This window comes from Thunnus albacares, chromosome 7 (assembly GCF_914725855.1).
Source record: "Thunnus albacares chromosome 7, fThuAlb1.1, whole genome shotgun sequence".
In the NCBI taxonomy this organism is placed as follows: domain Eukaryota; kingdom Metazoa; phylum Chordata; class Actinopteri; order Scombriformes; family Scombridae; genus Thunnus; species Thunnus albacares.
In genome coordinates this window covers 7,987,432-8,014,886 of record NC_058112.1, presented here as the reverse complement: position 1 = coordinate 8,014,886, position 27,455 = coordinate 7,987,432, and the positions used below count along the sequence as shown (strand labels likewise).

The window sequence follows — 27,455 nt, the reverse complement described above, 5'->3', positions numbered from 1 at the left end:
TATCTGGTTTTTGTTTTTTATTCATGTTTTAAGTTGAAATCAGACAGTCACTTTCTACCCCTCATTTTCTAAATATTATTTATCTGAGCAGTGAGTTATAAGCAGAGCAGAGAGGTATAAGCAAATTTAAATGTGAAGCTATGTGACCATGTGCATACATATATATGGGTATAAGTAGGAATACTTTTGTAGGATACCATTTTTGTTGTTTTGTGTTTGTTTGTTTATTTGTAACTATTATTATTATTATTATTATTATTATTATTATTATTATTATTATTATTATTATTATTATTATTTTCTTTTATTCTTCTTTTCAATTCCCTTGGCTCTTAATGTTAAAAACTGGAATGCGATGGAAAGCTAGTCATGCTGTGTAATATGTACAAAGTCCTTGTTCCAAATTAAAATGAAAGGAAAAGAAAAAAGAAATTAGTGAGTCAGTTACTTCCCCTGGATAGCTGTATCAGATTAAACATCTTGTATTGACGTATATGTGGAACAAAATGAGCCTCACAAACTAGTCCGGGAAATTTAACAACAGATCAATCTCTTCAGAGAGAACAAGGGACAAACAGATCAATAACTGATACAGAGGGCATGTCATCTCTCCTCCTTCTTCTTCTGTGTTCAGTTTTTGTGCTCCACATATCTGGAACAAACTCCCAGAGAACTGCAGGTCTGCTGCAACTCTCAGTTCTTTTAAGTAAGGGCTGAAGACTTTTCTGTTTGCCGCTGCCTTTTATTAAATAAAATCTAAGGCTTTTGATTAATATCTTATACTACACTGTAACTTTTATTCTCCTGTTTAATCTATGCTATTCTATTTAGCTTATTTTTATTTCCAATTTAACACTTTTTAATTGTATTTAAATGTCTTTTATATATTGTTGTGTTGCTTTTACATTCTGTCCTGATGCCTTGCATGTTTTATGTAAAGCACTTTGAATTGCCTTGTTGAAATGTGCTATACAAATAAACTTGCCTTGCCTTTTGTCAGCAAAAAAGGCCTGGTGCCCTCAGGTATTTTCGTCCACCACTGACTGACTGGAGCTATACAAAAGCCACTCAATAATATGCTGTCACAGCCATCATTCAAAGCGTCTACTACTACAGCAATAATCACACAGCTATACACTCTCTTACTATTCACCATTCCCTACATGTGTCAGATAATATGAAGGACTTTTTGTACATTTCATCAGTTTACTGGACTTCCAATATTAGGAGATTTACTCAAATAAATCAAAAGCTGTCTACTGTCTAATTTTGAACTGAACAGTCTTATTTTTACCAGTATTATTGGGAAGTTTATCTGAATTCCCTTTTTGTAAAATGACTCCCCTGTGGCTCTGGTAGGGACATGTAGTTCTGTGTGAACTTGCTGAACAACAGCAGAAACAACAGTTAAGACAGAACCAGTTTTCAAACCCACACTGAACTTTTGTTGTGTACCTCATTTCTTTTCAAACACCACTGAAGAGAATAGCAACATCAGTTTACTGAATCTTATTTTATCATAGCAACATCTCTCTTCATCTCTGCATTGAATATCATTGATTATTATTGTCCTGTTCCGCTTGTGTTGTGCTGCTTTTTATTTATTCTTCAGTGTAAATGTTAACAGGGCGTTGCTGTAAAAGAGCATGTTTGCTCAGCGAGACTGTGTTTGTGTGTTTTTAAAAAGGTTAAATAAATATAATTGTTTCCTCATGGAGAATTTGTATCCACTGACAGTAGTTTGGCAGTTTTTCAACTATACGATGTTGTTTTCCATGATGTGCATTGTTTAACCTCACTGACAAAAGCTGCAGCCTCTCATTAGGGTTAAACACATAGCAATGGAGCTTTCAGGAAGCTTTTCAGAACATATTAATTTTCTTTTTTCAGAAAACTGACTTTCTCTTTCTATGTTACTTGTGACTTTGTGCACACAGTGTGCAGAGCAAAGTGAATAAAACGTGACAGGAAGCCTGGGTTGTGGCTTATTTCCTCAATAGACAATAACTGTCACTGTTGTACATTAGATACGAAATCTCAATGGAGTTTGAGATCCTTTAGTTGAGTAAGAAGTATTTGATTTATTTATTGATTGGGACAGTGTGCAGTATCAAACATTAAAGATGCACTGCACCGGAGTTAGCTCGAAGCTAATTTGCATCCGTAGTCCCCCACAATCAAAACATAAAACCAACAGTACTACAATGTAAATATACTACGTTACAATTAAACATTCTACATTTAAAATATAGCTGAAGTAAGAGTACACAAGTGTTATGAGAAACATTTCATGTATTAAAAGAAAAGTACTCATTATACAGACAAGATGGCCTGTGTCAGTGTTATATTACTATGTTAAGTAGCTGGTCAGGGTGGAGATCATTTTAACTATTTTAAAGGCTGTTGGGTAGTTTAATCTATAGCACTGCATCATATTTTATAAGCTGATGTGTACATAAAATATCAATATGTAATATAACAGTAACTGTAAATGTTATGTTTGTAGTATGTAGAAAGTAAAGTACAAATACCTCAAGTACAGTTCCTGAGTAAATGTACTTAGCTATTTAGCCACTACTGCTAATTTAAAGGGTTTATAAATTGTAACTAGTAAGTTTATTAATAATTGATACATAATTTACAAATGCCGTATGCTGTATCAATCAGTTATAATCCATTCATAATTTGAGGTTGCCAGGTTGTTTTTAATAAACCATCAATCCTGCAGTTATAAATGTCAGTAAGTCATTCATCATGGGTCATTGGTAAGTTAGCAAGTCATCTGTATCTATAAATGTTAGTACATTAATAATAAGAAACAGCAAATTCTTCATACTAAAAACTTACAGTTATTGTTGCCAATAAATGGATTTGGGTCCAGATGTTTTGGCCAGAAGGTCAGAGGTCAAACAGCCAATAACAATTTACTTCAAGTCCTCCTATTTAGTTTTTATATGTAGTATTTACATTTAATAAATGGTTATAACACAGTATAATTCCTCACACTGTGTATCAAGCTCCTCCGCCCTCAAACACCCATGTATTTCTGGTCTTCCCAGCTGTATTGCGGCAGGCAGCAGCGAAACCGTCTCACGGGAGCCGGTGAAAGGAACTCATGAAAACTTAATGCGATGTGTCCTCATGAATTTTTAAGAGGCCCTCTCTCTTCCTATTGTGCCACTAATGTGCGGGATAGAAATATAAACAGGAGTGCTGATGTACGGCGCTGAGTGCAAACCTACCAGCAAAGGCAGAGCGTCATCGCCTGTCAGCCCTGTGAAGAACAACACACACTGACACCCGAACACACACGCATACACACGTCCAGTTACAGTGGCAGCTCTTGTCTGAATCATAAGTGAGCTGCTGTCACTTGAGGGCTGAGTAGGTAAGCAAAGTTTTGATTAAGGACTGAAGGCCCTCAGCAGGATTTTCTTGTGTGTGTGTGTGTGTGTGTGTGTGTGTGTGTGTGTGTGTGTGTGTGTGTGTGTGTGTGTGTGTGTGTGGAGAGAGGGGGCATTAACTGGTGTAGAGGAAACACGGGGCTATATGTTTTGTTTATTTCTTTTAATTCATTTAAGAATATAATTTAGTCTTAAATTAATTCTTAATGGATTCATAACACTGTTTAGGATTGTAGAATTGTATGTTTCCCATTAGTAAGTGAGGAGTTACAACTCATTTTAATACTCATTTTGCTAGAAATGACTCATATGCAAATATAGTTCATGTTCTGTGTTGCACTTGGAGACTACAGATGTACTTTATTGGTTATATACACATGATAAACAGCAGGCTGCTTCATTGGCTGATTTAAAGTACTGTTGACTGCCAACTTCTTGTGTTCATGAAGAACAAACCTGCTCTGGTCCAACAGGCTAAAGTTGTGGATTTAAAACAGTTTTACAATTCACACATGAAAATTTAATTTCTGGTAGGTTAATTTTAGCACCATGCACTGTTCAAATAGCATGATTCAACCATGGTTTTAATGTGTCTCCTGGTGTGAGGGCAGTGTTAGATGTAACATGCAGACATTCATCAGGATTTCTAATCTATTTCTGTTTGCCCACCACTGGTATGTAGTTTTAAGGTAATTGGCACTGTGGTATTTCCATTTTCTGCTGCTTTATACTTCTACTCCACCACATTTCAGAGGGAAATATTGTACTTTCTTTGTACCTACTTTTTACGTACTGTTTACTTTGCAGATGAATGTTTTACACACTGCAAAAATCTCCATTTTACCAAAAGTAAGACTGAGATTATTATTGATTCCAAAAAAACTTTTATTTTCTTTCAAAAACAAGTGAAAATCACCAACCTGTTTTAACTGATGTCAACTTGTTTCATGAATGCCCTGCCTTCAGTAAAGTGTCATATTTCTTGAAGTTGATTTCTATTAGAAACAGATGGAAATAATCTAACCAGACTGGCTGATTTCATCACTTATTTCAAGAAAAGAAGACTTTTAGGACTCAGTAACTAATTACTAATTATATAGTCATATGGAGTTTTGCAGTACAAAACATATGATCATCATATAAAGTTAAAAATTACCTCTGCCTTGACCAGAGAACATTAAACTACTGCTTACATGTTAATACATAGCTAATGATAATCCAATAATATACTGAATAATACTGAAACATTATGAAAGGGGTCATTCTTTTCTAGTGAGTACTTTTGATACTGTAAGTAGATTTTTGTGATAACTTATTGTGATTACTTTTACTAGTAACAGAGCATGGTTACACTGTGGTACTGCTACTGCATTTCAGGAAATGATCTGAGCACTTCTTTGTCCACCGCCTGTTGTAACAAAAATCAGTAATCAGCCCAGAAAAAGGTGACATGTTTTAAGATGAGGAAGAAGAAATAGCTCATGACTCAGGTTGATCATGTTCCTCTTCTTACAATCATTGTTCCTTTGCGAGAAGCTCTGAGAACTGGAGTTTCCCTCCTTTGTGAGGCAGCCACAGGAGTGGAAACACACCAGCACTGCAGACACAAACTTCAGCTCTGCCTGGAGGCTTTACAGCTGTGCTACATTCCCGAGAGCTCAGTCAAATCTGCTGGACCAAAACAGCACGTCTGAACTCTCTTGTTTTCCACTACAACCCCCCCCCCCCCTCCCTCCAGAAAACGTGCTAATAAAAGCACATGAAAGTCCACTGCTCGAGACGCGTAAACAGGAAATGCAGTCTTTGCATAAAAATACCTTCCTCCTACACTCACTGAAGCTGTGATGTGTTTCTCTGACAGAAAAGGGAAGGTCTTTGTTGTTTCTGAACAGTGACTACTATTGTAAATCTTGAACCAGCTATCAATAGTTCAACTCACCAGTTTGACAACACAGGCCAGGTCAGTGTGCTGATAAAAGCTAGATAAAAGCTGGACGTTGGCCTGTGTGCAGTAGATTACTAAACTGTAGAAATACTTGTATTTCTCACCCATTTTAAGTGAGTGGCCTTGTATAATTTGTTGGATATTCTACAGTTTACCCATCAATCAGTAAACTACACATGGGAAGCAGTAAATGTAGCATTTAGTTCCACTTAATAATGTATGAATGTGTTCGTGTTTCAATCAGGTTTCAATGGAGAGTTAAGTTTCTCGTGTATGTGTGAAGACAGTTTCAGTTGCTTTTTCTCCTTGACACGACCACAGTCAAAGAAGAAACCATGAACTCCAGCTAATTGTGTCATGAAATAGTGAAATTTCAGTAGATTTAATCCAAAAATATCATGTGATCCACATCACAGTTGTTAGTTCTGACCCCTGTGCCTAAAAGTGAAACCAAACAGTTACTAAGTGCAAACAGCCATGTTTGTATTCTGCTGAAACACAACCTGATTGTCACAGTTCCGCTATGACAGACAACCTGCTGACACTGACTTGTGAGACATTGCACACGTACACACACACACACTCGCTTGACAAATTCAAGTCTGCTTTGACAATGTTTTTTTATTTAATTTTTCTTCATTTCTCCTCTCTAATATTCAAGTACATGGATTCGCAGATCCAGGAAACACAATCAGTAGCAAATACTTTCAAAACATCATCATGTTCCCGCTTGAATCACAAACGATTCCACTTCACCCCCGAAATTCTCCCCCCGGGCTAAGACACATGGACCTCTTGTAAACATGATACAAATCAATCTTTGCTTTTTGATTACAAAAAGTAATCTGGTAGAAAAATATCTTTTCTTTTATAGGTATTTCTCTTCTTAGGAATATTTACATCGAGTACCTCACAGTATGATCTGATTTTAAAAAGTACATACTGTAAAATAAACACAAAAAAGGGTCTCAGAGGGGTAAAAGGCCTTTGGTTTTCATGAAAAATATGAAAACGACAACAAAAGAACCACAAAAAGTCTGTACACTGTCCTGTGTACAACAACAGTGATGACTGGATTGTTGATTGTTGGGCGTCTTGTAGCCAAGACTGTGGACACCAGCTTTTCCACAGGTCTCAGAAGGTTAATTCTTCAAAAAGTTCACAACAAAAACTGCGGCTACAATCAGGCGTCACTCCTGGGGACGGCAGACCCACACAACCTCCGCTGGGCAAAGTATCCCAGGACGATGAGCAGCATCTCCGAGGTGCTGCTGAGGGCCACGATGAAGGGTGCCTGGGATGCGAAGTCGGCCTCCGCCCGGCGGAAGGACAGCTGCATGACGGCGAGAGCCAGCAAGCTGTTCTGGACGCCCACCTCGATGCTGACTGTCTTCCTCTGCGGTGGAGCCAGGCCCGCCAGCTTGCCCAAGACAGCCCCGACCACCAGCCCCAGCAAAGGCACCGTCACCCCGACTGCCACAATCTGGGGCTTCACGTTAGCCAGGATGGATGCGCCCATTTGGTAGGCCATGAAGATGCCACCCACGATGAGCACAAAGCTGAAAGGTCGTATGAGTGCCAGCAGGACGCGTGTGAGGGCGGGCAGCCGCAGCTTGACCAGCATGCCCAGCGAGATGGGGATGGCGATGAACAGGAGGGTGCCAAGGATCTTCACGAATGGCACGTGCAGGGCGGCGTGCACGCCCAGCAGTCGCCCATACAGAGCTGATGACAGAGGCATGGCTGCTGCTGCCACCACTGTGGACACCAGCGTCATGGAGATAGCCAGGGTTACATCTCCTCCAAGCAGCAGGCTGTACAGGTAGCCGCCCCCGCCGCCCGGGGCAGAGCAGGTGATCACCAGGCCCAGGGAGAGCGCTTTGGGCAGTGTGGCCAGCCGGGACACACAGTAGGCATAAAAGGGCATCACCAGGAACTGACCCAGCACCCCGAGGAGTAGTGGTACAGGGCTCCTCAGCAGACCCCGCAGCACCTCCACCTCCACCTTGCACCCGAAGGCACACTTGTTGACGAAGATGAGGGGCAGCAAGGCGAACAGCACCGGGTTCTCAGAGAAGTGGGACAGGCCACCAGACTGGGTGAGCCGGGTGGCCGGGTCATCGTTACCTGGCGCCACTCTGATGGAGTAATCTGTCCTCTCCTCGATAAGAACCGGTACTGAGTCCTGGTCCAGGTCCAGGAGCTGGATCTGCAGCTGGGCCCTGCCTGGGAACCCGGAGCGGATGCTGATAATGTAGCTTTTGGCTGGTCCTGCGTGTCCGCTGTCTGTTACATTAAGTATTGAGAGAACCTCCGGGTCCAGGGAGCGGACTGTCACCGTTTGCTTCCAGCTCTGGCGGCCCTTCCTGCTGGCCGCTGCGCTCCGGTACTGGCTGGAGATTACAATCACGCCGTTGGTGTTTTCGGGAAACTCAAATTCCTGCGACGACCCGTCCCCGATTCTGATGTACCTGCTGCTGCTGCTGCTGCTGCTGCTGCTGGCGGCTGTCAGGTTGGTGTCGCTGCTGCTGTCGATAGTCAGGTTTCCGGTGGCCCACGCCCGGTCCGCTCCGCCGGTGATGAGGAGGAGACAGCAGAATGTAAATAGCGTCCTCATCGTATTGACGGACAGGGGGCGGAGGGGCGCCGCAGAGACACGCTTCTCCCCCGCCAGCGGCCTCCCCACACGGTTACACCGCCGCCCTGTTACACCACGACGGTAAACTTCTCATTGTAGTCTCCGGTATGAAACGACAGCGTCGGCAGCCGGCTCCACATCTCGTCTGGTTCCCATTTTCTCGCTAGCTTTATACCGGAACCTAAACATCACCCCGCCCCGTCCTCTCTGAGCCCGGCTCACAGGAAACACTCACACAGGTCTCCGGCGGCTCCCCTTTATCTACTCGATGCTAAGATGTCCGTCTCTGCAAACCAAAGCCTCGCCCCGTCTTCCGTTTTTATTGTCTTCCTCGTTGATGAAGACTGAAAGCATCGTAGCTGCCGTTTGCTCGGAGCTGTTTCTGTAAAGCCCACCGCTACACAGATCTCACTTCCGGTTATTAAATGCCAAAATAAACCTTATTTTACTTCTGGGAGAGATTGGACTCTTACATTGTTCACAATCTGAAATTCACCGTCAGAAAACTGACGTTTCAAATTTCACATGCAGTTTGTATTCTGTTTTATTGAGAGAACAGTTCACATCATATAGGCCACTATATCATAGCCTCCTTTTCTTTAAAATGAACACATTTTTCATTTTATCTTTTACACAGTGTTTTTAGGAATTCATGTGTTATTCATACATTTTTTAAATTTAGTCAACCAGTTTCCCACACTGGGATCATTAATACATATTTCTCGCTCATCTTATTATGTTGTTTCTCCAAAATGTCATGTATGGAGATCCAAAGTGTTGAAAATTAATAGATAAGACATTAAGAATAAATACAGACAAAATATAAACGTCAAATAAGTGAAAGAAATAATCATGAAATAATTCGACACATTTATAAAACTCAGTTTATTAATATTACATGCATTTTTATCATTATTCAGCATCTTTTCACAACAATAGAGGGCTTTTTTATTTGGTTGCAAAAAGCGTTGTGAAATAAACTGTCATTCTGACAAACAGGAGGAAACAAGATTTCATAGGTCTATATTGTGCTGAGTTTTAAAGATTAATTGAATTATTTCACAATTTATGGTATTATATATATTTGTCTGTATTTGTTCGTATGATTATTCATACTGTCTTATGTTTGATTTGGCAGAATACGTTGTGTCTCTTGTTACATACATCCAAACTCAGTACATCATTATTGTTTACTTGTCACATGCCTTTAATCAATTTTGAAACTGAATCCCTTCACTTCCTGTCTGGCTCTAGGTAACTCTGACTTACTTGACGTAATCCGTCATTAATCCAATCGGAGCGGCCCAAAGCGTCAGCTCTCCCGTCCCTCAGCCAATAAACAGGGGCGGTCACATGGGAGAGGGAACACAGAGGGGGCGGACGAGGGGGGGTGATAGGAATAATAGAGTTGCTAATAAAGCAGAGCTTGTTAAATTCAGGGGCACCACCGCAATGTGGTTCATCTCTCTTTCATCCTCACATTCAGTCTTCCATGGCTTGTACAAACATGGAAATTGCATTGCTCCTCTCTATTGCCCACTTAATCCAGACTTTCACTCCCAGTTTCTGTGTCCCTGACCTTTAATCCCTGTAGTATCTTGTGACGCTGATCCATTATGCTCATGTAGGAAAATCAACACAGTCACACTCCCTCAGCTCCAGTCTCCAGTTACAGCCTGACTGCCAAGTAGACTATTGCTTATTTGTTATACACAAACAGCGGACACAACCGGGAAACCTGACACAATCTCGGCAATGTGGCATTAAAAGGGAACTCCATTCTGTCAGCATAACCCCGCGAGCATCCCTTTTTATAGTAACTGGTTCCTGCTGGGAGCCACTCACATATTCAAAAGCCATTTTCAATTCATAACCTCCAGTTTCCTTCCGAAGCAGAGGGTCAGTGAGGTTACTGGGTTGCTATTTTCCAGTGAGAACGCCACCCGGGCTTATCCTGGATACTAACCGCTTACGGTGTAAAAGTCAGTCCTGGGACGGCTTGTTCATCATCTATTGTGTTTTCATGAGTTGTGCGTCCTCCTTCTGTCACCACGGCTAAGTCAAGGCTTCCAGAAAAAGAAAAGGCGGGGGAGTCCTCAGTGGAAACACTCAGCGCACGCCAAGACAACCTGCTGGGGTGATCGCTCTGGCCTCTTCTTTGACATTTCGTGGAGCGACAGCCAGTTGTTATGGGGCTGCCAGGCACACACATCTCCTGCCTGGCATTTGTGCTACTCCAGTCCCCAGGCTTTCTAATTATTTACCCATGGTAAAATAATTTACCTCATGACTTATTTCATAAACAGAGAAGAGGAGAGGCAGTAGGAGATAGAAAGGGGCACAGAGAAAAAGTGAAGAAGAATGCAAAAAAGGCCTGTGGTTACATTCCTCCACAGCCCATCGTGACACATTCCCGAGTAATGACTTGAGTGAAAAATTACAGGAATTTTTTCTGTGCGTGATGGAAACTGTTTACCCAGAGAATGCAGCAGACTGTATTTGCTTTTGTGTGTGAACACACTGCATCTGGGTGAATATTCATGAACCAACTCAGAGCAGCGGTTATGATCTGCCTTGTGTTGTGTTGCAAATAAGATCACAGGCAGCCATGATGACTAATCCAAGAGTATTGTCCTGAAATGCAAATTTATCACCGGTCCACACAATGTTTATCTTTGGCTGGACGGCCTGGTAACAGTGTGTCACAGCAGGGATGTAGCCAGGACTTTAGAAATGCTGAGGTCAGGAGCTCAAAGTCCACCAGTGGCTGCTTAAAACAGCGCTCAGACTGAACATGGAACATATTTTAGAGGCGGTGCAAGTGGAGGCCAATACAAAGATAAAAGTGGATGTGAATATACATGAATTTGCTTTCTGTGGCACAAATTGTGGCAAAGTGTCCATGCATAATAAAAATGTTTGTCTGAAGAATTTGTGCTCATCTTGCCCGAGGCTTCATGAGTCCACCTCATGAACATAGGTAAGACATAAGAGGAATAATGAGAGAAATTGGACAAAGAACTGGAGATCCTGGTGAGTTCTGTGATCAGACAGATGTAAACGTTGCTAGCTAGCTACGGCTAATGTCTGTAGAGGCTGTATAATGGCTGATATGGTATCAAATTAACGAGAATAACATTAGGGGGACACTTTGCATTGCGTTAACACACCTTACAGAAACAACTGACTTGCCATAAAAATCTGTGAAATTTTCACAAATTTAAATGTAAGTGAGAACAATGAGTTAAAAGACGCTGTAAAATCTGAGCTACGCAGACCAGAGTTGCTGATAATAGTGGGTTCATCACTATGAGCGACACCAGTATTACACCTAATAATGTGAACAACTGTTGATATGAAAATATTGATTAGTGCGCCTTTAAAGAGAGTTTATTTAATCAACCTTTAAAACCCACAGTGTGTAACTACGGAACGCAGACTGCTCCTCAGCTGGTTAAATGTCCCCATAAACAGAAACAATACCTTGACACCTGACCTTGGTGTCCACAATGGTAGCTACGGCCCTGGCAACAAGGAGTTTTTGGAATATATTTAGGACAACACAAGGTATCATACGGTGGCCCAAATGACATCTAGAGGTGACTGTAATACTGACAACACCCTGAAATCCTATAAGATGACATCAGTCAGTGAAGTGCAACATGACTCTAACTTTGTCTTGACAACACATTTTCTCACTTGTGTTTGGTTCATCTACTCCAGTTTGGTTTGGTGGCCTGACTACTGCTGAATGGTATGTATTAGAGAGATACTTACTGTATATACAGTGGAAATATATTATATATATATAATATTCCCTCAGGCTATTTGGTTCCTGAACAGCAAACTTCTGCACTTTAAAGTAGCTGTTGTTTTTGCATTTAATTTTGTTTTTAGTGTAGCTTTCTGTGAATTCATTTATGGCATTTAGTGCATTTAATATTTTTACATGATAGTTCGTTAATATGCTGTGTTAAACATTGGCAAGACAGTTGGTCTTGTTTGTATCAAAGTACATTTCATGCAACTTTTGTTGTAATGGAAAGATCAACTGAGTGATTTTGAAATGTCCAATTTTTTCAACTGTGCTGTAACTAGGTGCCAGTAGGTATGACATGAAAGTAGATGATATCAGGAGAAATCTACAAAAAGGAAGTAGATTTCATTTCAAGTAATATTTGTGTCCTCACTACTGTGTCTTTGTCTTCATGCTTTTTGTGCCATCTACTGTTGCTTGAAATTTGACCTAAAACATCATACATACATACATACATAGAGCATGAGCACATGTGTTTAAGTGTCTGCCTGCGCTCAAAACACAAACCACTCATGTCAAATGAAAGACTGCATCAGAGGGCACGATTTTATTTTCACAAGATAAATATACAAAACAAAAAGTGCTGCAAAGTCTGCGGAAGCTTAAGTATAAATAAACCCGCCCTGTGTTAAAATGGACAAAAAAATGGAAACATCCACGAGGGTGACGCTGCTCTGTCGGAGGCTGAGGTCTGGCTTCTCTGCCTGCCTTCTTTCTACACCGAACCATTAAAGAAGGAAACATCAAAACCAGTCAAACCACTCAACAGGCAAGTGAATGTAGGGCTCCAAAAGAAAGATGTGAAAAAGATCTTCTTACTTAAAAAAACAACAACATTCTTTCAATTACATTGGACATTTTAATATTGTCTTTAAATATCACCTTCTCTTGATGTGAACCATCTTCCAGCACAACTCCTGCGTTTTCCAAACCTTACAAGATATATTAAGAGTAGCAAGTGATTCTTGTCAATTTGTTAAGAAAAATTCTAGCATGTACATCCATGCTCTTTACTACTGAAATTATTCAGAATGTGACTGAGACTGGTGAATATGATGATGTCTTATTTTGACCCAGAGAAGCTTCTAAAAAAAAATCTGAGTGAGGCTTCAAATGTTGCTTGGGAGAGCTTCTACGCCTTAAAATTAAAACCCAAAACCAAAAAGAGATCAGGCAACAACAAGGTAACAAATGCCCACCTATGACCGCTACGACAACCAGAGCTGGTACTCAAAGTCAGCGCTGAAGTGTGGTTGGCAAGACAGTGACAAAAACATTTGAGTCTCGTCTGGCAGGGGGAGGAACGGAAAATTCCTTGTTCTGACTAATGTCTGTGGAGTTCAGCTTCGGTTTGTGGCTGTTCGCTCTCTAAACTACTGTTCTTCAGGCACTGGTGGGGGAAGCACCTATGCAAGCACCTGCATCCCGAATAAGGCGTTCAAAGCAAGAATTCTGAATACAGGCATGAATAATAATCAACAACAAAACAGTAAATAAAACAAACAATTCATTTTGACACTGAGAAACAAAAAGTTGAGGATTGTCCTTCGTTGTATACAGCGTTATATTGATGTCATCAAGAGGATGTAACCTGGATGAATCTGATGAGGGAAGGAGACTATGTCTGTTAGTGTCACTGTCTATTTTAAACTCAAAGAAATTGACAATTGTCACACGATGGTGTGTAAAAATTGACATTTGTTTCCCATCAAATGTATCTGGCTCCTTCCTCCAAACAGAATCGTCCATTTCTGACCCATAACAGACAAGAGCCCGAAAAAATTAAAAACATACGTCTTTATCCCACCCTGCCCATAGTAAGAGCCAGGGATGCCCAACTCCCTTATAATAACTATAACTGCGTATTAAAACTTAACTTTTTCATTTTTATCATTATACAGTTTGTAAAATGTGTTTCTTTTTGTACAAAGACTACATCCAAGGAGCATGTGATCAGAGATCTGGAGAGTATAGCCACAGAAAGAGGAGACGGTGGTGGAGAAATGGGAAGAAAAAAACCAAAAAGGTAAAATGAGATACAACAGGGAATTAGAGGGGCGGATAGAAACGGGAGTAGAGATGGATCGAAGTGGGAAGGTGAACCAGAGAGAGATTTGTGGCCTTCTCAAGAGATATTTCTAGCCGGTGTGTGTATGTGTGTGTGTGTGTGTATATTTATAGAGCAGGGGGATGGTAATCAATAGGCTCATTAAGTCCTCCCGGTAGGAACAGTTCAATAGAAACACACGCAGCTCCTGTCGCCGTCATCCAGCTCGTCTGCTTCCATGCAGATGTAAGCTCCATCACCTCTCCTGGAGGAGCTCTCAGTTCCGCAGGGCAGCCAACCTGCAACGTATGAAAAATGCGGGAGAATTTTAATTGTTTGGAGCTGTGAAAATGAGATAAAAGCCTTTAAAAAGGTGCATTGCACTGAATAACATTTCCTAGCGGTCAGTGCTGTGAACCAACAACAAAAGAAACCTGTTTCTCTCTTGTTGTCAACAAAGGAGAAACAGGAAATTCTACTGCTGGTGCACATAACAGGAAAATACTGCGGTACAATAGGTTCTGTAGGGTTTGTTGTTATTGTAAGTATCAGAAAACCATATACAGTTTGATGAATTAATGAAAAAATAGTCGGATTTTCTAGGCAGCGGACATCATAACAAAAACAGGCTTGGTAGAAGGGAAGAGGTCACAAAACAGTTTAAAGCCCCTGTGTTTAGATTTTAAAATATATAACTTTGGTGACTCCTAGTGGTGGTATAGAGAAAGACACTGAGGTTGACAGCAATGAATTTCAATTTTCTTCTTCGTTTTCTCCAAACTTACACCCGCAGAATAGTTTTAAAGGTGTGAAAATCACATAAAAATTTTACACATAGGTGCTTTAAAAAGTAACTTAACACCAGGCTGAAAAGCATTGTTGCCCTGCCCTCTCTGGTTGAAAGTTTTGGGTGTGGTACACCTCTGACTAGACCCACCGTCACTGATGGTGGGTGAGGTCGGGTTTTTGTTTTGTTTTGCCCTAATCCATCCATTCGATTTCTTAAAGTTGACATACAACAACTCGTACAGCTGCATCAATCTCATTCACACTTGTCACCATTTGTCTGTCACTATTTTTCATATATGTGGCTTGGTAGATGCCTACAAAGCTCTGATTGGTTGATAGAGTTGAATTTGGAGGGGCTGCTGGTTCCCAAAGTGTTTATTCCCATTTTAACTTTTGGACTTTTGTTTTAACAATATCTTCAATACTACTTAACATAGAAACATGGGACTCTCCCAGACAATGCAACAATCCAATAGGTTTATCTTATGACCACTTGTTTCATGAATTCAACATAATTTCTGAATCGTTCAGAATTTTCAGCTCTGTAATTGGACGTTTCTTGCCAAAATAAACCTTGAGAGATGTAGTTAATTCTACCTGCACAGTCTTATACTTTCAACTTATTTGAAAAGCTGAACAAGAGAGGTGAACAATGACTAAGAGGTCTGGAACCAGGCTAACCCAACAGCACACACCCAACAGTGACAACGAAATGTACCGACACACCCAGGAGTACACTCCTACATCACTGCAGCAAAGTGAGAAGTGAAACCACTGGAGGACATCAAAAACATTTACAGCGACTGTTAGTTGCTTTTTAAGCAGATAAATAATAACATCAGAAAACAGATTATACATCTACAGTGAGCTTCTGTTGACTTAATTAGATTCACTGCAGCAGACCTTCAAGCTGTCAGCCTGCTTGATGTCTGAAGATTCTCAGTCATCCAGCTTTATCTAAGTAGGGTTGAATCGAGGGCAACTGGATTTCTTGGTTGTAGATACATGAAGACGTTTCGCCTCTCATCCAAGACGCTTCTTCAGTTCTAACTGATTGGTGGGGAGTCCCAGGTATTTAACCTCTGTGGGGTCGTTATCAAAGTCATCAATACCAATTGGTTCGTTAGTGCTCATCGCTGTTCTAACGACCATCGTTAGAGTCGTTAAAGTCATTGGAGTCACCTGAGGCCAAGTGTAAATGACAGTCGGAGTTGTCCTGGCTGTTATAACGACAGTCATTAGAGTCGTTGGCCTGCTTCAATATGAGGAGAGCACAAACCCTTTCATCCTAGTTACATGATATCCTGCCTGTCAATAATGAGATAACAACAGCTCCATATTTTCACACCTGCTAAATGAGGAACTGACAGATTGGCGTGTGAAAGCTGGTCCTTGTGTTGTGACCTAATTATGTTTTCCAGAAATAGCTACTGATTAGATAGAAAGACCACCACCACCAGCACAACAGACAACAAAGCACTACACAGTACCAAGCTGGTCCTCCTGGACTTTGTGATATAGTCAAAAATAGGGATGACGATAATTCATTTTTTCCCCTCAATTAATCTGTTGTTGATTTTACAGATTCAATTCTTGGTATATAAAATGTCAGAAAATCATAAAAAATGACCATCACATTTTCCCAGAGCCCTCAGTGGGTAATATCTTCAAATTGCTTGTTTTGTGCAATCGACAGTCCAAAACCATAACATATGCAATTTACTACCGTATAAAAAGCAGCAAATCCGAACATTTGAGAAGTTGGAACCCGTGAATGTTTAACATCTTTCTTTGATCATTGACTTAAACAATGAAGATGATCAAAATTAGAGCTACAATGATTAGTCGATTAATCGATCAACAGATAATTAATTGGCAACTATTTTGATAATCAAATAATCGGTTTAATCATTTTTTAAGGAAAATGCCCAAAATTTGCTGGTTGCAGCTCGTCAAATGTAAGGATTTGAAGCTTTTATGTGTCATACATGATAGAGATGATTTTGATCTGTTGATCAGACAAAACGAGACGTCTGAAGACATCAGCGTGGGTTCTAAGAAATTAGAATGATTATTTTTCATTATTTTCAGACAGTTTACAGACAGGACAGAGAAAATAATCAGCAGATTAATGGATAATAAAGATAATCCTTAATTGCAGCCCTAATAACATAGTTATTAATTAATTATCTGTTGGCCAACTAATCCATCAGTCTACAGTTTCAGTGCTGATCAAAAGGATAAATATAATCAAATAATTGATTGAAGTAATTACTCAAATTCTTGGTCGACAAATAATTAAATTAACAGATGTGTTCGACTAATTGTTTGGTTGATTTAATTGAAAAATTTGTCAAATTCTTTATCCAATGTTATTTTCTGACTTAAACCTTAATGAATGATGGCAGTTTAACTTAAAACTTAAAGCTAGTGAAAAGTATTCTTCACTATTAAAACATGACAAACCAGTGTCTACTTTCCAAACCGCAGTTCCTTTGACTCATGTAACTCACATCACTCTGAAAAATCCCTTTTCTGTTTTTGAGTTTCTCTATTTGAGCTGAAGGTGGTGTATCTTTCTTATTCACTCGTGACTTTGCAACCACAACAGTCGTGTCCTGTGTGTGGGGGCAGTAGCTTGCTGTGCAACCTTATTTACTGATCTCATGCTCTACTCTAATTACAGTGCTGCCTGTTCATGTGCTACTTGTTAGCCTGCCAGGGAATGACTAGAGTTTTATCAGGTAAAGAGCAGGGAGATTCAATGTCTTGCAAAGGGAAACACAAGACAGATACACAGATGTTGCGTCACCCTGGTATGTGTATCTCTCACAGAATAACTGGTACCAACACTGATCCTTACCGTCTAGAAAGCTGGTCTTCCTTCTCCTGGTTGCGTGAGCTCTCTGCGCCCACTGAAGTAGCTCCTGCAGGCAACTGGCTGAGCTGGTCCATCACCTCCAGGCCGCTCTCATCTGCTATTTGGTGGATCAGGTCATCCACCTGCTCCTGAGGCGTGGTCAGTGTCATTGCAGAGCTCATGGAGTCCTCCATCACCTAGTGTTGGTGAGAGAGAGACAACTGAGGTAGGACCGAACAGGAATAAAAGCTAAAAGACTTTAATTCAGGTGAGACTTGTCACGTCCTCATTGGATCTACAACAGAATATGAGCAAACTGTATAAAAACACATTAACAAATATGAATGCACATAGTCCGCAGCCACTTACTGAGGTGTGCACATCAAGGTTCTGGACTTGGGTTTCAAACTTATCCATGACAGCAGAGACCTTTTGGAGGTCCATGGAGTTCAGAGCTTTGTCCAGGGCCTTGGTCACCTGGCCCATGTTTTTGGTAACCTGGGAAAAAAGATATAATAATATATAATGTATCTGTGTCATTCTGGAAAGACAAAAAATGCCATCTACCTGTCTTACAAGCTTATCAAAATAGAAGAAATGAAGTGATAAAGGAATATGAAGATAGCTGCTTTATAATCCAGCAGACTAAATAAACCTTTGGATAAAGAGATGTATGTAATAAGAGGCAGCATGCACTAGTGAGCAGACTGAACGCAGTAACTTACTCCCTTCATCGTGACAGCAGTCTGGACTTTAGAAGCCACTGCGTCGACTCGAGATGCCATGCGCAGCCAGTTCAGACCCTCATTTTTTTTCCGGATGGAGTTCTCAGCATAAACTCTGGCACATTCCACATTTTTCTGTTGCAGAGCCTGGTGATGAGACAAAATGACAGTTAACGCTCAAAAACTACATCTGTAATTCAACTTTGATTTCAACTATGAATATAACCATCCGTGTGTGTTCATGTGTATACAAGTCAAGACTGACATGTAGAATCACAATCCTAATCTTCAGTGTCAACACTGTACATGAGCCTGGATGTCACTTTATAAATGAAGCTGACTAGAGCTGAAACGAATGAATATTTGCAATATAGATTCATACAACGACATTTCAGTTACTTCAGTCTCTAAACTGTCAAAAATAGTGACAAATAAAGTTCCCAAAGTGATGTTTTCAAATAAATCAACTCTTTGCATTAATGAAACTGCTTCCTGTAAATGTTTAGTATCCGTTCTTAATAAATGACTAACAACTGACATCAACTAACCAAATTTAATAATTAAATAAATCATTTTGTTATTTAGATTTGAAAATGTAATTTGTTTGATACTACTGACTTTTAGTAGTTTTAGCTATCTAGTGTGACTTCAACCATTTGTCCATTACTTTTTATTATCTCTTTAAATCATTTATTCCCAACTTTTAAGATAACTATCTATTTTATTCATATTTAGTCATTTATACTTGTGGATAAATAGTATAAATAGGGCATATTTATACTGTTTATCCATTCTTTTAGGCAAAAATATTTAGGCTTCTCTTGCTAACTAGTTTTTAACACATGGTGGTAAAGTCCTGTATGTGTTACTAATTTCATTACAGTTACATATCTGGCTTTATTCATGTCTGTTTAAATTCACAGGCCAAGTTAATCTCAGTTTATTTTTCTTTCTTTCTTTTCTAATAATTTCAATCTGTGGAGCTCATTGCAGCTCATTAATAATCAGAATCTTTTCAACAGTAATAAAAACAAACAGCAACAGAAAATACTTCCATTCCTTCTCATTTCAAATGCATGCGAGCTGCATGCGAGCAGACAGGATATGAGAAGTGAAGAGTATCATGACTCAACAGGGAAATATCTCTGGCCATTGAGATAATGAGGGCAGGCTATGTTATAACCCCCATTGTTCCATGAGACAAGTCATCTGGTCATCTACATATCTCTTCGATAACCTCCATGTGATTAAAAAAAGGAACAGAGATACCCAATACCTGTATGACAAAAACATATTTCCTCTATAAACATTTTGTCACTATGGAAATAGTGACACATCAATTTCACTCAACTACCAAGCACCAAGGCACTCCTGTAGCTATAACGCCCCCTGCTGAATAATGTGTGCAACTGCAAGTGTCATAGAATGGGCAGAGATAATTTACTGCTCAATAACATAATGTGATTTCTATAAATCACCACTTATTTATTCATGAATAAATCACAGTGACCAGCTAAGACTAGCGAAAAGAGTTACAAGCACAACCCCAACCAGCCACACCCAAACATTATAACCACCCCTACAGGCCTACTGCAGAGATCACATAACACAGTGTTCTACTTCATCTGATAAAACAGAAAGAAAGAAGATGACAGATAGATGTCAACAATGTAAATAGAACCATCTGGATGTTTTACATTGTTCATCTGCGCTGAACACAGAGCAGATACCTGAACAAGAGGGTACTGCTGGTTAAACTACTTTAAAAAAAAAAAAAAACACCCTCTTGTCCACACATTTACTTTTTCATCTCTCCTCATTTATGCACTTTCAATATTTAACCCCCCCAAAAACTCATGACATCATTAGAAAACATGACATGAAAGCACTGGCCAGATAACTGAGGCTTTCATTTGGTTCTGTTTTCTCACCTTCTTGACCTTGGCCTGCTCCTTTTCAGACTCCTTCTCTGCCTTTTTGGCCAGTCTCTCAAGCTGCTTAGAGGTGAACTATGAACCAAAGAGAATGATGTTCAAGAAATTAACAATAATCCATTTTTACAAGTTATATCAAGATTAAACTAATTTAACCTTTCAGTAGATGCATACCTTTAGCTGGAAAAGCGTTTCTGTGGAGAGATAGGAGAGACAGATTTAGGAATATGGAGTGTATGTTATATAAATTGAACAATGGACTGTCTATAACATAACAATATACCAACTATAAATTACACATACACTGTCAGGACACATTATATACTGCAACATTGACTTTTTGATCTTTGAAATTACTGACAAACAGATTCTGAGCTTTCCTGACATCATGTTTATAACAGTAGTCTAAAAAAACTTGTTTATAATATTATCTAAAGAATAAATCTCAATACATACACAATTTTATATATATATATATATATATATATATATATATATATATATATATATATATATATATATATATATATATATATATATATATAGACAAAAATATTAACAATTAAAGTGATTATATAGATCTTCAAACATGTCTGTCTAGGACAAAATGTCAAATTTCAGTTACAGGTTCAGTTATTGTTGTGACTTTTCTCTTATTTTTGCTTTGTTCTTGTGAAATACTGGATACTTTCACTGTTTCAAGTCTCTAACCCTTCAAATGAAAGAATTGGAAAAGGAAAAAAAATCATTCTTGCCCACACTGAGGCCATGGCCTCTTGATTAGTGGTCACAACAGAGTTGTTTATGGTCTACACCTTGGTGGGACCGCACTGATGGTTCATGTGAGCCTTTGACCTGATTGTTTCTCATGTGCACTGTGTTACAAAAACTACACTAGGGCTGCAAATAACGATTATGTTCATTATTGATTAATAAGTTACTTATTTTCTCGACTAATCAATGAGTTGTGTGGTACATAAAATGTCAAAAATGGTGAAAGATGTCAATCACTGTGTCCCAAAGCCCAAGGTGACATCTTAAAATGTCCTGTTTTATTTTATCCACAAGCCAAAGATATTCAGTTTAGTGTGATAGAAGAATAAAGAAACAGAAATAGTCACATTTAAGAAGCTGGAATCAAAGAATTTGGAATTTTTTGTCTGACTCAAGATGATTAATCTATTATCAAAAGAGTTTGCAATTAATTTGATAGTTAGCACCTAATCGATTAATCGTTGCAGCTCTGCACTGCACACATATTAATTTAAGGACTACAACCTGAGGACTACCAGCCTGAAGCAGTAGAAACTGCTGTACCATGAAGCCATAAAGAGGGCAAATGCCGTGAAATACAAAACAATATACCAACAAAACAAAACAAAAAAATAAGAACAGACAGCAAAGAAAAATTAGTGGGCAGTAAATACTAACTGGAATGATATAGTGAATGTCTCACCCTGTTGCTAAAAGCTACTGTGTGTTTCAGCTAAAAGGCTTTAGGCAAACCTAGGGAGGAGTTTGGGTTAAATATGTCTACATGTGTCGAGGCGACACTAATTAAGTTTTGAATAAGGTGAGACATTGCAAATGCAACAGTCATTAGCCTGGAAAGACTCAAGAGTCGGGCAGCGTAAAGACAAGATTTTAAATCAAACAAAAGGACAATTTTTATGGCAACTCCAGCTAGCTGTTAGATACCATAAACGAATGAACTGAAAGTCAAAACAGGTTTAACAGCTGCCGCTTGGTTGACTAATATGTAACTTAAGTAATACAGTGAGTAACGCTAACCGAGCTAACCAGCTAACGTTAGCTGTCTGGCATTAGAAAGGCGGGGTAGCTACAAAAAGGGACTGTCTAGTTGTTAAATCACGACTTACCATCCATGTCTTCACGTTTATGATTCCAGTTGATCAGGGAAAAGATAATTCTGAGCTCCCCAATAAGCAAGCCTTGATTTGTTTTGATCAAACCGTGAATCTGACACCGCACTTCCTGATCCACAAGTAGTCACGTGACCAGGATTCTTCTTCCTCGGGTCTTTCTTCATTTGTTGCCTCCCGCTGCAGCTGCAACACCGCCATCTACTGTCGATTACTATTACTAACTATTTTCTCATGAAGGTAAAGTTAGTTGTATCCTTTGTCAATTTTAATTCCATTTACACGCACCTGCCACTTTATTAGGTACACCTGTTTAACTGGTCGTTAACGCACATATCTAATCCAATCACATGGCAGCAACTCAATGCATTTAGGTATGTAGGCTTGGTCAAAACGATGTGCTGAAGTTCAAACCAAGCATCAGAATGGGGAAGAAAGATGATTGAAGTGACTTTGAACGTGGCATGGTTGTTGGTGCCAGAATGGCTGGTTTGAATATCTCAGAAACTGCTGATCTACTGGGATTTTCCCTCACAGCCACCTCTACGGTTTTCAGAGAATGGTCCGAAAAATAGCAAATATCCCGGTGAGCGGCAGTTCTCTGGGTGAAAATGCCTTGTTGATGGCAGAGATCAGAGGAGAATAGCCAGGCTGATTTGAGCTGATAGAAAGGCAACAGTAACTCAAATAACCACTTGTTACAACTGAGGTATGCAGAAGAGCATCTTTTAACAAACAACACGTCGAACCTTGAAGCTGATGGGCTACAGCAGGAGAGGACCTCACCCGGTGCCACTCCTGTCAGCTAAGAACAGGAAATTGAGGCTACAATTTGCACAGGCTCACCAAAATTATTATAAGAGCTCTTATAAAACATCCATGGTCTCAAATCCTAAAATGCATCTCGAGGAGAGAGGAGTGAGGAAAGAGGAGTCTTGCCAGAGGAGCTATGCTACGCGTCATGTCACAAAGCTCAACTCATCTCAAACTAGTTTCTTTCTAATAGGCTCCACAGTCATCAGCTCTTAATCCAGTAGAGCACCTTTGGGATGTGGTGGAACAGGAGATTTGCATCATGGATGTGCAGCCGACAAATCTGCAGCAACTGCATGATGCTATCATGTCGATATGGACCAAAATCTCTGAGGAATGTTTTCAGTATCTTGTTGAATCTATGCCACAAAGATAAATTGAGGCATTTCTGAAGGCAAAACAGGGCCTAACCCTGTGCTAAAAGTGGCCGCTGAGTGTACATATTATATTGCATTGCCAACAATAGATTGTTATTAATTAACCCTGGCACCTAAAACAGAATAAAATAAATTAAATTACGTTCAATCAAACCAGTTCTTTCTTAAAGGGTCACGTCAACATAATGTCCACTGTAGCGAAAAGCATAATTAAAATAGTCTCAGGGTTAACTCACTTTATCTTACCTGTATGTAATCATTACATTGCTATTTTTTATATTTTTTCAATTTCTTTTTTTCATTCCAGGCAATTTAAAAAAAACTAAAAAAAAAACAAAATTCTGTCTTTTTTATTTTTAAATTTGCCTGATAGCATTAAACATATAGTGTTTTTTGTGTTTGAAAGTTCTTAATATGTATATTAATATTACATCATATTGTTGAGCAATTATATTCATAGTAGTATAATATGGATATATTTTAATATTAGAATGCTTTTACTAATATTAATATAATTATATTAATATATACTATACTATATTAATACAATTATATTAATATAGATATAATTGAAAGTAAGGCTTGCTTTTAATAATGTTTAAATAGTTTACAGCAGCCTTTCCACGACAAAGTATTATAAAACATATTAAACTGATGTGTGATTACAGGATGGTCAGGTGGTCTCACTGCACTCTTATTTAGTTTTGAAATTAGTCACCAGGTTACAGGCAGCTGTGTCTTGTCAGGAAATTTCAAACTACACTATAACTCAGAGCCTGTCTCAGTCACTGAGTTTGGTTCTAACTGGCATCACAAACATGTCTTTGTTTGTTAAGATGTTCAGTGGAGGAGAAAAGGTCACGAAGAACTGCAAACAAGAGGAGACAGAAAAACTCCCAGAGACAGAGGAGCTGCTAATGAAGAAGAAAGAGTTTCTGAAGAAAAAGATTGACCAGGAGCTGCTGTTCGCCAAGAAAAACAGCAGAAAAAACAGAAGAGGTGGGATAAACAAAGTTAAGTGTTGAATAATTAATTAAAACATAAATATAGCGTTAATTATATAAGTAAGGTAGCTTAGTCAACTAGCTAACAATCTATTAATTTAGCACGTTAGCTAACTGCTAACTGACCAGTTAAGGCTAAACACAAACTTATTAGCAGTAACGTTGATTAGAGGTAGCACGTGTTAAAAACACATTTATGACTTCCAACACAAAGAGGTGATACATGATGGTTAATAAATATATGTGTATATATATATATATATATATATATATATATATATATATATATATATATATATATATATAAAGAAAGCTAGAAAAAACACTTAGTACCTCTTTGAATGTCTTCTGAGGCCAAATTTGAAGTTTTGGTCTTAATGGGTAATTTGGATGAAACCCTCTATCTCAGTATATGTTGTTGTTTTTTTTTATAAATATCAATATGCTGTATATTGTGGTATAGTACATTTTCTGGAAAATCAATTGAAAAACTGTGTATGGATAAAACAAACAGACATAAGTGACAGTTGATAAAAATTCAATATTGCCTGAAATGAGTCTTGCTCACTGATGTACAACATTGTGTGAATTTAATTGTCTAATATATTGAGAGATGTGAAAGGGAGAGATACCACAGTATAAATAGAAAAATATCTGAGAGTTGACAAATTTATATCGTCTCACTGTATACAGGATGTATATCATTATATGCCCCAACTGTACACATTAATAACAACTTCATCCTATTGACTTGAGCCAGTTCCAGGGTTTTAGTATTGTGAATGAAGGCTCACTGTTACTCTTAATGGAGCTAAACCATCATTAATGTTATTAGTTACACCTATTTTTTTTCCTGCTATGACAAGTCAAAATGTCTGCTGTAAAATGTGTCTACAGTCATAAGTCCGGCAATAGGAAACTTATGTTAAAGGAACAGACAAACCGAACACTGGCTCTAGAGAGGGCCTTTCACGTTTTTCACGAGTTTCACGGCCACCGTAGGTTCTCGTACACACTTGCATCGAAGGATTGTCAGCGGAAATACTGCATGTGCATTAATTCCATTGTTTTTTAGAGCATTATATAGAGCATAAATGTCACACTCAGAATTCAGATTATAAAGAGGCATCTCCCGTGACGTGTCATTTCTATATTTTTGTTTATATGAATTAAACAAACTAGATATAAAGTACATTCCTTTAATACCGTATTACACTACAATGAGAGAAGAAAATCATGCTCAGGTAACAGGTTGCTAACATTTCTTAACAGTTACTTGTAATTACTCCATTGCTATTGCATCTTACTCCTAGAAGCTGAAAGGTCACTAAAGGTTAAGTCCTCTCAGTGTTGTAGGGTTTATTGACTGTGTTGGGCTTATTACTTAACCCATGTGATGGTAAACAGATGGAGTTAGTCGGATATGATGCTGTCTGTCTGAACAACAAGTGGCTGTGACCATTGTGACGTTGCTGGTTTTGCTTTGTTTTCACTCTGTTGAATGAAGTACACGTTCCTACTCACACCATGTTCTCCTCCCAGTGGCTCTGCAGGCGCTGAGAAAAAAGAAGAGGTATGAGAAACATGTCAAGTACATTGACTGTGCTGTCAAAGCCATGAGGTCGGCTCATGAACACATGTAAGAGCTCAAAATGACTAAATGAAGGAAGAGAATACAAACTTGAATTCAGCGATTATTATAGACAATAAAAAGCATATATTTTTGGATACAAGTTGTAATGATGCATTCTGACTGAGCTGAGTGAATGTGTGTGGATGTCATATTATATCATTAATTTGAATGCAGCTCACAGCAAATGTTATAAGATCCTCTTTATTGTGTTTTAAGCTGATCATTCTCCTGGCTGTTGTTTCAGGGATATTCTCAACAAGGTGAATGACCTGATCAAGGACATCACAGAGGAGCATGAAGGGACTCAAGACATGTCAGACACCCTCTACACATCTGCGAGCTTTGGAGTGGAGTTTGATGAGGTACAATGGCAGTAATGCTTTTCATGGTTTGTCACAGTTTGAAAAGGGGTGACTACATATAAAATCTAGATCTCAACCATATTACTTTTGGTGTCCTTGGTCAGATCTACAGTCCTGTTGCTGTGTGCATGTCTTCTTCAGGATGAGCTGCAAGCAGAGCTGGAGAGGCTGGAGAGGAGTCTGGATGAGAGCGTCTTTGAGACGGACAGAATGGACGAGCAGCTCTCTTGTCCCAAAGTGTCGTCCACGGCATCACCTTCCCAACCTGGTAAGAACCATCCGGTACAAAGTAAACAGTTGGGTTAACTTAGTTAATAAAGCAGTGGACTGCTCACAGCGGATGACAAGCACATGTTTTGCAGAGGGTGGCTTCACATGTTAGCAGGAACAACTTAAAAAGCTGGTGATAGAAGCTAAAAATGCCATGATATAGTATCTACCAATCCATGCAAATGTCTCACAGAGTTTTGTCTTTTCTCCTCCAAAGCCATGACGGAGGAGGACGAGATTGAGGATGCTTTAGACCGCCTGCGGCGCTGGGCTAATGAACCCTTGTAAACACATCGATGGCCACATCACACTGGTGTTAGAGAGAGAAGAGGAGTGGCCAAGATGGAATAAACATAACAATAGGGTCCTGTTCATGAATGTTGGTGTTTGTCTTCTCTCTACAGCTCAGATTCACAGACCCCAGCAGTGAGTGAAAGCACTTAATGTAATGTATAGGCTTTTATAGACAGTAATATGAGCTCTGTAATACAGTATTATTATTATTAGTATAACACTATAATTAGGACATTATTAACATCACTTAATGACAGGAGATTTTCATGATGCTAAATCCTCACAGATCTGTCCCTGACTCACCTGTTTAGCTGTACTTTTGTATGTGACATCACCAGTGGCTTTTATTATTTGGTGTATTACTACAAAATGGTCTTTTTTTTTCTTTCTTTTTTTTTTTTTTTTTTTTTACATATATATATGGTCTTTGCTGTAGCTGCGAGATCCTCTCGAGGTTTTGTCAAACACTGTTGACCTTCATCCTGTTGGCTGTCAGGGTCCTTCTAATAAGAGTTTTTGACTCAAATTGTTTAATGTTACAAAAATAAACTATTACCTAATAATGGCATCCATCAGGAGACAATGATTTATACAAAAAATGTTTGACTAGTCAAAGTACAACATGAGCATTAGAGCTCCGTGCACATTTACTGCTTTGAC

At 39.1% G+C, this 27,455-nt stretch overlaps 3 protein-coding genes across 3 annotated transcripts; 1 reads left to right on the top strand and 2 right to left on the bottom strand.

Moving 5' to 3' along the window:
- Window positions 1–5,950: 5,950 nt before the first annotated feature.
- On the bottom strand, window positions 5,951–8,387 carry slc10a3 (solute carrier family 10 member 3). The gene has a single exon (XM_044357301.1). The coding sequence runs from the start codon at window positions 7,964–7,966 to the stop codon at window positions 6,533–6,535; it is 1,434 nt and encodes a 477-aa protein (XP_044213236.1). The 5' UTR covers window positions 7,967–8,387; the 3' UTR covers window positions 5,951–6,532.
- Window positions 8,388–12,329: 3,942 nt separating this feature from the next.
- chmp1a (charged multivesicular body protein 1A) lies at window positions 12,330–22,193 on the bottom strand. Its single transcript, XM_044357006.1, has 7 exons — window positions 22,040–22,193; window positions 20,334–20,353; window positions 20,157–20,234; window positions 18,226–18,372; window positions 17,870–17,998; window positions 17,504–17,697; window positions 12,330–14,150 (listed from the first exon to the last, which is right to left on the bottom strand). The coding sequence occupies exons 1-7, from the start codon at window positions 22,044–22,046 to the stop codon at window positions 14,129–14,131; spliced, it is 597 nt and encodes a 198-aa protein (XP_044212941.1). The 5' UTR covers window positions 22,047–22,193; the 3' UTR covers window positions 12,330–14,128.
- A 1,727-nt stretch (window positions 22,194–23,920) lies between these two features.
- On the top strand, window positions 23,921–26,879 carry LOC122985566 (charged multivesicular body protein 4b-like). The gene is made up of 5 exons (XM_044356324.1): window positions 23,921–24,231; window positions 25,779–25,875; window positions 26,114–26,231; window positions 26,373–26,499; window positions 26,719–26,879. The coding sequence occupies exons 1-5, from the start codon at window positions 24,051–24,053 to the stop codon at window positions 26,787–26,789; spliced, it is 594 nt and encodes a 197-aa protein (XP_044212259.1). The 5' UTR covers window positions 23,921–24,050; the 3' UTR covers window positions 26,790–26,879.
- Window positions 26,880–27,455: the final 576 nt, after the last annotated feature.

Excerpts from the sequence above, each read along its gene's own strand:
- slc10a3 (XM_044357301.1), bottom strand. The coding sequence starts at position 7,966 with ATGAGGACGCTATTTACATTCTGCTGTCTCCTCCTCATCACCGGCGGA.
- LOC122985566 (XM_044356324.1), top strand. The coding sequence starts at position 24,051 with ATGTCTTTGTTTGTTAAGATGTTCAGTGGAGGAGAAAAGGTCACGAAG. Across the intron at positions 26,232-26,372 it reads TTGGAGTGGAGTTTGATGAG|GATGAGCTGCAAGCAGAGCT; the intron begins GTACAATGGCAG and ends TGTCTTCTTCAG. Across the intron at positions 26,500-26,718 it reads GGCATCACCTTCCCAACCTG|CCATGACGGAGGAGGACGAG; the intron begins GTAAGAACCATC and ends TCTCCTCCAAAG.
- chmp1a (XM_044357006.1), bottom strand. Across the intron at positions 20,235-20,333 it reads AAACGCTTTTCCAGCTAAAG|TTCACCTCTAAGCAGCTTGA; the intron begins GTATGCATCTAC and ends TTTGGTTCATAG. Across the intron at positions 17,999-18,225 it reads CTGCTGTCACGATGAAGGGA|GTTACCAAAAACATGGGCCA; the intron begins GTAAGTTACTGC and ends CTTTTTTCCCAG.